Here is a 13,469-nt window from a genome sequence, read left to right on the forward strand (position 1 = left end):
CATTTTTTTTCTTTTGTTGTGTTTTGGTGTCAGCTAAGAAACTGCATCTAACCAAGGTCATGAAAATTTATTCCCATACTTTCTCTTGAAAGTTTTATAGTTCTAGCTCTTGCATTTAGGTCTGTAAACCATTTGAGCTAATTTGTTTTGTATAATGTGAGGTAGGGTTCCAAATTAATTCTTTTCCATGTGGATATCCAGTGCCTAGCAACACTTGTTACAAAACATTTCCTCTCCCCCAATGAATTGTGTCTTAACATCCTTGTTGAAAATCAATTAGCATAAATGTAAGGATTTATTTCTGGACTTCTAATTTAATTCAGTTTATGTTTGTTTATCTTTATGCTAGTATTACATGGTCTTTACCTCAGCTTTGTATATTTTGAAATCATAAAGTATGAATCCTATAATTACATTCTTTTTCAAGATAGTTTTGGTTACACTCATCCTGATCCTTTTGTATTTTCATATGAATTCAAGATTCAGTTCTTCTCTTATTGCAACAACAACAAAAAGTAGCTGAGATTCTGAATTTACAGATCAGTTTGGGGAATACTGCATGCTAATATTAAGTTTTCTGATCCAAGGACATGGAATATCTTTGTTTCATTTAGATATTCCTTAGTTTCTTTCAACAATGTAATTCTCACAATATAAGTTTTATACTTCTTTTGCTAAATTTATTCCTAGATGCTCTATTCTGTTTGTTGCTATTATATTTATTTATTCTTATTTACTTTTGGCTGCTCTGGGTTTCGTTGCCACGCGTGGACCTTCTCTAGTTGCGGTGAGCAGGGGATACTCTTCATTGCAGTGCAAGAGTTTCTCACTGTGGTGGCTTTTCCAGACTCTAGGTGTGCTGGCTCAGTAGCTGTGGCACACGGGTTTTGTTGCTCCACAGCATATGGGATCTTCCTAGACAAGAGAATGAATCTGTGTCCTCTGCACTGGCAGGCAGATTATTAACTACTGGATCAGCAGCAAAGACCTGCTGCTATTATAAATGGAATTATTCTCTTAATTTCAGTTTTGGGGTTTTCATTGTTCATGCACAGAAACAGATTTTTATAAATTGATATTATATATCAATCTTATAAACTAATTTTGTAAGTTGAAATTAACCTTTACTAAGTTCTAATAGTTTCTTGGTTGATTTCTTAGGATTTCCTATATACAATATCATATTTAAACAGTTTTCCTTCTTCCTTTCCAATTTGGATGCTTTTAATTTCATTTTCTTGCCTGATAATTCTGTTTAGGATCCAGTGTTGAACAGAGCATACAGTTTTGTCTTTTTCCTGATCTTAGGAAAATAGCATTCACATTTGCACTATTAACTAGTTGTTAGCTGTGGATTTTTCATAGATAAGCTTTATCAGGTCAAGGAAATTTCTGTCCATTTTTTAACCATTTTTTCTTTTTTAACCATGAAGCAGTGTTAGGCTTTCTCAAGTGCTTTTTCTGAGACTGCTAGGATGAGCATACGGTTTTTATCCTTTGTTGTATTAATATGATACATAAATAGATTTTTATGTGGTAAACTAACCTTGCATTTTTGGGAAAAGTCTCGGTCATGATATATTTTTCATATTTTGCTAATTAATTTTCCTAATTTCGTTGAGTATTTTTGTATCTATATTCATAAAGGATAGTCACAGTTTTCTTGTTAATGTGTTGTCTGGTTTTGGTATCTGGGTAATACTGGCCTTATAAAATTAATTTGGAAGTGTTCTTTCTGCTTTTTCAAAGAGATTGTAAAAAATTGTTATTAAAAAAAAATGTTCGGTAGCATTTTTTAGTGAAGCCAGATCAGTCTAGGATTGTTTTTCCTATTCAGATTTTTAATTCCTTCTTGAAACAGTTAAGTAGTTTATGTCTCTCCAGGATTTGTTCATTTTGTCTGTTAGTTAATTTGACAGTATCAAGTTGTTATATATAATACGTATACTATAATCCTTTTCATTCATGTATGGTCAGTAGTCATGTTCCCTCTTAATTCTGACCTTAGTAATTTGTATGTTCTTTTTCTTTTGATCAGTATTTGTTGTTGTTCAGTACCTAAGTTGTGTCCAACTCTTTGCAACCTTATGGACTTAAGCATGCCAGGCTCCCCTGCCCTCCACTACCTCCCAGAGTTTGCTCAAAGTCATGTCCACAGAGTCAGTGATGCTATCTAACCATCTCATCCTCTGCCATCCCTTTCTCCTTTTGCCTTCAATCTTTCCAGCCTCAGGGTCTTTTCCAATGGGTTGGCTCTTTGCATCAGGTGGCCAAAGTATTGGAGTTTCAGCTTCAGCATCAGTCCTTCCACTGAATATTCAGGGTTGAATTGTTCCTTTAGGATTGACTGGTTTGATTTCCTTGCAGTCCAAGGGACTCTCAAGAGTCTTCTCCAACACCACAGTTCCAAAGCATCAATTCTTCGGCACTCAGCCTCCTTTATGGTCCAACTCACATCCATGCATGACTACTGGAAAAACCATAGCTGTGACTATACAGACATTTGTCAGCAAAGTGATGTCTCTGCTATCTAATATGGTGTCTAGGTTTGTCACAGCTTTCCTTCCAAGGAGCAAGTGTCTTTTAATTTCATGGTTACAGTCACCATCCACAGTGATTTTTGGAGCCCAAGAAAGTAAAACCTGTCACTGCTTCCACTTCCCCTTCTATTTGCCATGAAATGATGGGACTGGATGCTATGATTTGGGTTTTTTTAAAGTTGAGTTTTAAGCCAGCTTTTTCACTCTCCTCTTTCACCCTCACCAAGAGGCTTTTTAGTTCCTCTTTGCTTTCTTCCATTAGAGTGCTATCATCTGCATATCTGAGGTTGTTGATATTTCTCCTGGCAATATTGGTTCCAGCCTGTGAATCATCTGGCCTGGCATTTTGCATGATGTACTCTGCATAGAAGTTAAATAAGCAGGGTGACAATATACAGCTTTGATGTACTCTTTTCCTAATTTTGAACCAGTCTGTTGTTCCATGTCTGGTTCTATCTGTTGCTTCTTGACCTGCATACAGGTTTTCAGGAGACAGGTAAAGTGGTCTGGTATTCCCATCTATTTAAGAATTTTCCACAGTTTTTTTGTGATGCACACAGTCAAAGGCTTTAGTGTAGTCAATGAAGCAGATGTTTTTCTGGAATTCCAGTGCTTTCTCTATGATCCAGTGAATGTTGGCAATTTGATCTATATATGGTTCCTCTGGCTTTTCTAAATCCAGCTTGTATATCTGGAAGTTCTAGATTCATATACAGATAAAACCTAGCTTAAAGGGTTTTGAGTATAACCTTACTAGCATGTGAAATGAGCATAACTGTATGGTAGTTGGAACATTCTTTGGTGTTTCCCTCCTTTAGGATTGGAATGAAAACTGACCTTTTTCAATCCTGTGGTCATTGCTTAGTTTTCCAAGTTTGCTGACATACTGAGTTCAGCACTTTAACAGCACTGTCTTTTATGATTTTAAGTGGTTCAGCTGGAATTTCATTCTCTACTAGCTTTGTTTGTAGTAATGCTTTTTAAGGCCCACCTGACTTCAAACTCCTGGATATCTGGCTCTAGGTGAGTGACCACACCACTGTGGTTATCTGGGTCATTAAGACCTTTCTTGTATAGTTGTTGTATGTATTCTTGCCACCTCTTCTTAATCTCTTCTGCTTCTATTAGGTCCTTACTGTTTCTGTCCTTTATGTGCCCATCCTTGTATGAAATGTTCCCTTGGTATCTCCAGTTTTTTAGAAGAGATCTCTAGTCTTTTTCCATTCTACTGTTTTCCTCTATTTCTTTCCACTGTTCACTTAAGAAGGCTTTCTTCTCTCTCCTTGCTATTTATTCTCGGAAACTCTGCATTCAGTTGGGTACATCTTTTCCTTTCTCCTTTGCCTTTGGCTTCTCTTTCCTCAGCTATGCCTTCTTGCAGTTCTTTTACTTTGGGATGGTTTTGGTCACTGCCTCCTGTACAATGTTACGAATCTCTGTCCATAGTTCTTCAGGTTCTCTGTCTACCAGATCTAATCCCTTGAATCTATTCATCACCTCGACTGTATCATCATAAGGGATCTGATTTGGGTCATACCTGAATGGCTTATTGGTTTTCCCTACTTTCTTCAATTTAAGCCTAAATTTTACAGTAAGGAGTTCATAATCTGAGCCACAATCAGCTCCCAGGTCTGTTTTTGCTGACTGTAGAGAGCTTCTACATTTTCAGCTGCAGAGAATAAAATCAATCTGATTCTGGTATTGATCATTTGGTGATGTTCATGTGTAGAGAAGTCTTTTGTGTTGCTGTAAAAGGGTGTTTGTTATGACCAATATGTTCTCTTTACAAAATTCTGTTAGTATTTGCTCTGCTTCATTTTGTACTCCAAGGCCAAACTTGCCAATTATTCCAGGTATCTCTTAACTTCCTACTTTTGCATTCCAATCTCCTATGATGAAAAGGACATCTTTTTTTGGTGTTAGTTCTAGAAAGTCTTGTAGGTCTTCATTTAACTGGTCAACTTCAGCTTATTCAGGATTAGTGGTTGAGGCATAGACCTGGATTACTGTGATGTTGAATAAATTATAAGCTATATAATAATAAATTATATAATTATTGGAAATAAACCAAGATCATCCTGCCATTTTTGAAAATGTACCCAAGTACTGCATCTTGGGCTCTTTTGTTGACTATGGGGGCTACTGCATTTCTTCTAAGGGATTCTTGCCCACAGTAGTAGATATAGTGACCATCTGAATTAAACTCTCCCATTACTATCCATTTTAGTTCACTGATTCCTAAGATGTCAATGTTAAGTCTTGCCATCTCCTATGTGAACACGTCCAACTTACCTTGATTCATGTTAATTCCAGGTTTATGCAATATCATTCTTTACAGCACTGGACTTTACTTTCACTACCAGTCACATCCACAACTGACCACTGTTTCCACTTTGGTCCAGTCGCTTCATTCTTTCTGAAGCTATTTGTAATTGCCCTCCGGTCTTCCTCAGTAGCATACTGGACACCTTCTGACCTGGGGGATTCATCTTCCAGTGCCATATCTTTTTGCTTTTTCATACTACTCCTGGGGTTCTCATGGCAAGCACTGGAGTGGTTTGCCATTCCCTCCTCCAGGGCACCACGTTTTGTCAAAACTCTTCACTGTGACCCATCCGTCTTGGGTGGCCCTGCAGAGCATGGCTCATAGCTTCACTGAATTATGCAAGCCCGTTTACCACAATAGAATTGTGATCCACGAAGGGGATCAGTATAGCTAAGCCTTATCAAGATTACTAATATTTTCAAAATAACTGACTTTTTGGCCTCATTGATTTTCTCTATTGTTTTCCTATTCTCTCATTTATCAATTCTAATCTTTATTCTTTTCTTCTGTTTGCTGTGCTTCATTTGCTGTTTTTTCCCCAGTGTCTTAAAGTGGAAGGTTAGGTTATTGATTTAAGACATTTCTTTTTCAGTAGATGGAGTTATAGCTTCATCCTGCACATTCTGGTATGTTTTGCTTTTTATTCATTTAAAGTTTTAGTATGTTGTTCTTCCATTTCATTAATTTCAAATTAGTTTCTAATTTCCTTTAGGTATTCTTTTTTGATCCACTGGTTACTTAAACTGTGTTATTAAAATTTTTGCATATTTGTGGAACCTCAAATTTCTTTCTATTAATTTTATTCCATTGTGGTCAGAGAACATAATTGGTATAATTTCACCTTTTAAATTTTTTCAGGCTCTTTTATGGCCTCCCACATAGTCTATCCTGGAGAATATTCTATGTGTACTTGAGAAGAATATAGATTCCACTGTTCCTAGGTGGGAGATTCTATAGATATGTTAGGTACAGTTGATTTTTAATTTTATTTATAGTGTTGTTCATGTCTTTTATTTCCCTGTTGATCTTCTTCCTGGTTGTTTTTCCATCACTGAAAGTGGGGTACTGAAGTCTCCAGATACTACTGTTGAATTATTTATTTCTCTTTGTAATTGTTAGTTTTTGTTTCATGTATTTTTAGGGCTCTGTGTTGTTAGGTGCATATATGTTTTTAATGATAATGTCTTTCTGTTGGGTTGACCCCTTTATGAAACACAATGTCCTGTTGTCTCTATAGAAACACTTTTTGTAGTGAACTCTAAGTCCTCTGATATTTATATAGCCACTCCAGGTTTCTTATGGTTGTTGTTTGCATTACATATCTTGATCCTTCCTCCTCCTTTCTTACCCCTCTTGTATCTTTAAACTTAGTATATGTCTCATATAAAAAGTAGAGAATTGTATCCAAAAAATGTTTTTTTGATCCACCTTGAAAATCTCTGCTTTGATAGAATGATTAATCCATTCACATTTAATGTTATTAATGTTATAGTTGGACTTATGTCTGCCATTTTAATTTTTGTTTTTTAAGTGTCTTGGAGTTTTTCCTCTATTCTTCCTTTATTGCTTTCTTTTACAATTAAGTGAGTATTTTCTAAGTGGAATACTTTAACTCTTTTAACAATTTTTTTACTATGTATTTTTGAGTTAATTTCCTTCCAGTTCCTCTAGAGCTTACTATATACATTTCAACTTCTTAGAATTACTTCAGATTGATACTTAATTCCTGTGGGATACTGAAGTGTTACTCCTATATAACTCGATTTCCTCATCCCTCTTTTTTGTGCTATTATCTCTCTATATTACAAATCCAACAATACAGTGTTCTAATTATTATTGTATATAATTTATGTTTTTTAAAGAAGCTGATAGAAGGCAAACAAGTATATATTCATGTTTGTTATATAAAGCTTCTTTATTATAATTTCTATCACTTATGTCATTTGTTCCTATGGAATAACAGAAGGAAAAGATGGTAAGTATTTGAGGAAAACTTTTTTATAACTAAGTAAATATGAAAGGTAAAAGACTAAGAGGGTTAATTAAGAACACTCCAAAGGCAAGAAACAGAAAAATGCACAGCTTTCAAAACTTTGAGGATTCAGATAATTAAAACCACCTAAGGTTTTTCCAGTAGTCGTGTATGGATGTGAGAGTTGGACTATAAAGAAAGCTGAATGCTGAAGAATTGAGGCTTTCAACTGTGGTGTTGAAGAAGACTCTTGAAGAGTCCCCTGGATTGCAAGGAGATCCAACCTGTCAATCCTAAATGAAATCAGTCCAGAATATTCATTGGAAGGACTGACGCTGAAGCTGAAACTCCAATACTTTGCCACCTGATGCGAATAACTGACTCATTGGAAAAGACCCTGATGCTAGGAAAGATTGAAGGCGGGAGGAGAAGGGGACGACAGAGGATGAGATGGTTGGATGGCATCACCGACTCAATGGACATGACTTTGAGTAAACTCTGGAGTTGGTGATGGACAGGGAAGCCTAGCATGCTGCAGTCCATGGGATCACAAAGAGTCGGACATAACTGAGCAACTGAACTGAACTGAAGCATTCAAAAATTGGATTAATAATATAAACAAGCACACTTACTGGCATAGAAATAAACTGTTATGTGAAGAAATGTGTCACAAAATTGTATAATATGATACCATTTAGTATACTATGTCATTTGGTGCAGAGAGGAGGGTGAAGGAGGAGGGAAAGGAAGAGAAGGGAGGGGGATGAGGATGAGGTAGGAGGACCCATACCAAAATGTTAGCTATGGGTCAAAGAATTATGGATAAATTTTATATTAAGGTCTCTGAATGTATATATTTAAAGTTTTTAATATTTAATACGTATTTGTGATAAAACAATAAACTTAAAAAATTAATCCAGCAGAAATGATCAAAAAACAAAAAGGCAAGTCACCTTCGATGAAATAGAAATGGCCAAAAATGTATGATAAAACTTCTGTCTCACTAGTAATTATAGAAATGCAATGTAAGATAATGCTGAATTTATTACTTATCAAATGGGAAAGATTCTTAAAGAGGAAGATACTTAGTGTGAATAAGGGTTATAGGAAATACACTCACTTTGTTGATGAAAGTATAAAATGAAAATACATTCTGAAAATAAATTTAATAGTTTTTATAAAAGCCCTTAAAAATATCTACACTCTTTAATTTAGCAATTCCTTTTCTGGGGAATTTATTTTAGGGAAAAGTATAGTGGATGTTGGGTTTCCCAGGTGGCATTTGTGGTAAAGAATCTGCCTGACAATGCAGGATATGTGGGTTTGATCCCTGGGTTGGGAAGATCCCCTGGAGGAGGGCATGGTAACCCACTCCAGTATCCTTAGCTGGAGAATCCCATGGATGGAGGAGCCTGGAAGGCTACAGTCCGTGGAGTCACACAGAGTCAGACATGACTAAAGTGACTTAGCACGCATGCATGCATAGTGGATTATTACAACTGTTTAGCTAAAACTACTAGGGGATATTTAGGAGAATAAATTAATCTAAATATCCAAAGAGTATATAAAAGTTTATATGAAAAAGACTGTACAACACATTCCAACTTTTAATAGTGTCTTTTTCTGAGTGGTAGAATTATTAGCATTAAAATTATTATTAAAATTTATTTTCTTCTGCTTTATCCATGTTTTTCGAAGTTGTCTATAATGAATAATAAATTAATATCTTTGAAATGGACAACAAAGTTATTTAACATACATGCTGCCCATGAAATAAATTAGTTCCATTTCTATTTCATTGATTTCCAAACCATATATCTAACATTTAGATAACTTTTTGAACTAATATGCAGACAGCCGAGTCAGGGACTATAGGCTCCCCCTCCCTTGGTACTGAGCATAAGCTACATGCAGGGTACTGTTTACACAAGATAGGTATAAAAAGAAAGGGACATAGATTTTTGCATCCCTCTTTTTTTCTTTTTATTCCTAGCTTGTGTAACACAGTATTATAGATGTCTAAGAAACAGGTGCATAAACTCACAGCTACCAATCAAGGTATGCCAAAGAAACGGAGAGGAAAAAAAAAAAAAGAAACGGAGAGATGGTTCTAACTGGCAGAGTGAGGGCATGTTCTCCAGTTTACTACTGAACCAGGAAGATCATGAAACAACTAAAATTCACAGTTATCTATTCCCATATTCCATATAAACGCTTGCTATCCTTCAGAGACAGCTCACATGTTGCTTCACCTTTGTTTCTGGGGGTAAGAGCACTCCTCTTGATACACTGTGACTGTGGACTCAGTTTGAGGGCAGAGACTAAGTCTAACCCATCCTGGCACCCCTAGTTAACCTGGCATTCACTAGATAGTCATCATGAATTTTCCAAGCTTTGTTCATGTGTTTAACATCCGGGCAAAGGAAACTTAGAAGTCATACCTGGTGGGGTTCCTTTTGTCTTCCTCAGAGATCAAAAACCAAACAAAATCTGCATAGCTCATTCTTCCCTCTTTCTGTACTGTTTTTCCCCTGAAGAAAACACATGGTTACAAAGTTTCCTAAGCAATTAATTACTCTTCTAAATTTAGCAGGATGACAGACTTAAGGAATAAAGTAACATTTCTTTGGAAATTAAGTTAAAAAAAAAAAAACCAGAATGCTGGAAACCTCACAAAGGGCAACCTCTTTTATTGCCTATCTTATTTTCAAATGCCTGGAGGATGAAATTAGAAAGCATTTTGTAGATCTGAAGGAACTCTGGTTTCTAATATGAATACAAATCAGGTCAAATGCTGTTACCTGTACTTAGATAAATAGGGCTTCCCTGATAGCTCAGCTGGTAAAGAATCCGCCTGTAATACAGGAGACCCCAGTTTGATTCCTGGGTTGGGAAGATCTGCTGGAGAAGGGATAGGCTACCTGCTCCAGTATCCTTGGGCTTCCCTTGTGGCTCAGCTGGTAAAGAATCTGCCTGCAATGCGGGAGACCTGAGTTTGATCCTTGGGTTGGGAAGATCCCCTGGAGAAGGGAAAGGCTACCCACTCTAGTATTCTGGCCTGGAGAATTCCATGAACTGTATAGTCCATGGGGACTAATATCCATATGTTAAAGTATTACTGCCATCTTGTATGAAGCCACACTGAATATTTTGTAGGGTATTATCTAACCTACAGCACAGACAAATTATGCAGGAAGCCTTGCTAAAAGGACATTGCTAAAAGTACTACCTGTAGTTCATTTTAAATCTCAGATGGTTTTTCTTACCTTGTTACTGCCCCAGAGAATATTCTTTCAATAATCCTGTTTGATGAAGCTAAACATAAATAAAAAGCACAAAGCTAGTTAAAACACGCTCCAAAAGGTACCATTTTTGGCAAATTTATTTTCAAGTAGCCACAAGGTAAAACTTAATAATCTTCCATGATAAGATAGTTAAATTTTTACTTTTTATGTACAATTGACACTTTTTGAAAGAAGTAATCTGAGATAGCTAGGTCTATCAATCATTAAAAAAAGAACAGGCAAATGGATGTGCCTGACAACTGAAATATATTAATATAGTTGAGCACCAAATTGGTTCTGAATATCCTGACAACTGAGACAAAAATGTACAAAATTTATATTGATCTTGTTATCCAACAAGAAAAGACAACATTCCCTCTAAAACAAGGCAGATTTTATCCTAGCATTAAATTCAAGGGGGAACTGATTGTTGGGGATTTGAGTCAAACAACGGAGAACTGTTGTTCAGGTAGAATTTTAGAAAAGGTACCAAAAACATACCACAAAATACTTTTCTTACAGTCTTATCCTATAAAATTCCAGGATATAACATAATATACAATTTTTAAATAAATTCCATCAGTAAATTTTATTCAGAGAGAGATGATTGTATCTTAAGGTAGTATGTTGCATTTGATGATAGATCCTAGTAATCTGTACACTCACAGTGTACCTCACTGTGAGTTCAAAGTAACCAAAAGCATTAGTCAAAAAATGGAGGTAACAATAAACCTCAGATCTAGGGATGTGGTGAGGATAGCAATCTGTTTTTTTAACAAATGCCTAGCCAGTGGTATTCACACTACAATTTCAGAACCAGTGATGAGGTCATTAGAGAGTTAGCAGCTACCAGCATCTAACTCTTCTGCATAGCGTTAGGTACAGTCATTATTATTAAACCATTATTTTGGTTGAAGAATGTTGAAAAGACGAGTGTCAGCACAGCCATTCCTGGCCACATACCAAAGGTTGTATAAGGGCCCTCTAGAGTCTGTTGAGCACTGGTTTATGGGGTTAATAATTTGAAAATAAGAGGAAACAGAACAAAAGGCGCTACATGGGAAAGGCAGGGATATTTATTTCTGAAGTCTTTCTTTAGATTTGGAAGGTTTAACTTCCTAAAACTGCAGATCATGTTGTCCCATTAAGGACAGGTTGGTGGGTAAGCAATTACACAGAGTTTCAGTGGCCCCTTCATTATGCAGGCCTAGATGCCTGCTTTTCTGGACTTCATTCCTTCAACATGCCTCTAATGAGTTACTATATGTGTATATACAATATTTTAGGGCTTAATGAGAACTACGTTTATGATAGCCAGAGAAGGTGCTTTACAGCCCATAGGGTTTTGTGTGATCTCTGGAGGCTAGCTCACGTTAAACAGATCATCTGGCCACTGATGATCAAAAAGTGCATAGCTAATGAAGCTGATCCAATACGCCTATAAATATCTCCATCTTTATACTATGCTTGTAATAGGAAGGTATGACTATAGGCATAACACAGAGATACTGTGGGTTCAGTTCCAGGTCACCCCAATACAGTGAATATCACAATAAAGTTGAGTCATATGAATTTTTTGGTTTCCCAGTGCATATGTTATGTTTGTACTATACGACACCACCCTTATGGCAGAAAGTGAAGAGGAACTAAAAAGCCTCTTGATGAAAGTGAAAGAAGAGAGTGAAAAAGTTGGCTTAAAGCTTAACATTCGGTAAAACTAAGATCATGGAATCTGGTCCCATCACTTCATGGGAAATAGATGGAGAAACACTGGAAGCAGTGTCAGACTATTTTTTTGGGCTCCAAAATCACTGCAGATGGTGATTGCAGCCGTGAAATTAAAAGACGCTTACTCCTTGGAAGGAAAGTTATGACCAACCTAGACAGCATATTGGGGCTTCCCTGGTGGCTTAGAGGGTAAGGCGTCCGCCTGCAATGTCAGGAGACCCGGGTTCAATCCCTGAGTAGGGAAGATCCCCTGGAGAAGGAAATGGCAACCCACTCCAGTATTCTTGCCTGGAAAATCCCACGGACAGAGGAGCCTGGGAGGCTGCAGTCCATGGGGTCGCAAAGAGTTGGATACGACTGAGTGACTTCAGATAGCATATCAAAAAGCAGAGACATTACTTTGCCAACAAAGGTCCATCTAGTCAAGGCTATGGTTTTTCCAGTGGTCATGTATGGATGTGAGAGTTGGACTGTGAAGAAAGCTGAGCACCGAAAAATTGATGCTTTTGAACTACGGTGTTGGAGAAGACTCTTGAGAGTCCCTTGGACTGCAAGGAGATCCAACCATCTCCTTTAGTCCATCCTAAAGGAGATCAGTCCTGGGTGTTCATTGGAAGGATTGACGCTGAAGCTGAAACTCCAATACTTTGGCCACCTCATGTGAAGAGTTGACTCACTGGAAAAGACCCTGATGCTGGGAAGGATTGGGGGCAGGAGGAGAAGGGGACGACAGAGGATGAGATGGTTGGATGGCATCACCAACTCGATGGACATGAGTTTGAGTAAACTCCGGGAGTTGGCCATGGACAGGGAGTCGCAAAGAGTCGCATTCATGGGGTTGCAAAGAGTCGGACACGACTGAGTGACTGAACTGAACTGAAAATCTATTATGTGTTTAACAGCAGTTATGTCTTGAAAAAAACCAATGTATATAGCTTAAAAATATTTTATTGCTAAAAAAAAATGCTAATAATCATCTGAGCCTTCAGTGAACTGTAGTCTTTTTGTTGGTGGAGGGTCTTGCCACCACCAATGTTGATGGCTGCTGACTGATCAGGGTGGTGGTTGCTGAAGGCTAGGGTGGCTTTGGCAATTTCGTAAGACTACAGCGAAATTTGCCACATAGATCGACCTGTCCTTTCACAAATGATTTCTCTGTTATGTGCAATGTAGTCTGACAGCATTTTACCCATAGCAGAAATTCTTTCAAAATTGGAGACAATCTTCTCAGACCTTGTTGCTGCTTTATCAATTAAGTTCATGTGATATTCTAAATCCTTTGTGGTCATTTCAACAATCTTCACACTGTCTTTGCCAGGAGCAGATTCCATCTCAAGAAACTGCTCTCTTTGCTCATCCATAAGCAGCAACTCCTCATCTGTTAAAATTTTATTATGGGATTGTAGTGATTCAGTCACATCTTCAGGCTCCTCCTCTAATTCTAGTTCTCTTGCTGTTTCTACTGCATCTGCAGTTACTTCCTCCACTGAAGTCTTGAACCCCTTAAAAACATGCATGAGAATTGGAATTGACTTCTAAATTCCTGTTTATATTGATATTCTGCCCTCATGAATCATGAATGGTCTTAATAGCATCTAGAATGGTGCTCCTTTACAGCA

At 37.1% G+C, this 13,469-nt stretch overlaps 1 protein-coding gene across 3 annotated transcripts in view; it reads right to left on the reverse strand.

Annotated features, from left to right (window-relative positions):
• PPP2R3A (protein phosphatase 2 regulatory subunit B''alpha) overlaps positions 1-13,469 on the reverse strand; it is a 218,635-nt gene that overhangs the window by 65,970 nt on the left and 139,196 nt on the right. For all 3 annotated transcript variants that reach the window (XM_020889172.2, XM_020889171.2, XM_020889173.2), the window contains 2 exons: positions 10,105-10,153; positions 9,280-9,369 (listed from right to left, as the gene is read on the reverse strand). In XM_020889172.2, coding sequence (XP_020744831.2) covers positions 9,280-9,369; positions 10,105-10,153 — 139 coding nt within the window. The remainder of the gene's footprint in view (positions 1-9,279; positions 9,370-10,104; positions 10,154-13,469) is intronic.

Source organism: Odocoileus virginianus, chromosome 4 (genome assembly GCF_023699985.2).
Source record: "Odocoileus virginianus isolate 20LAN1187 ecotype Illinois chromosome 4, Ovbor_1.2, whole genome shotgun sequence".
NCBI lineage: Eukaryota > Metazoa > Chordata > Mammalia > Artiodactyla > Cervidae > Odocoileus > Odocoileus virginianus.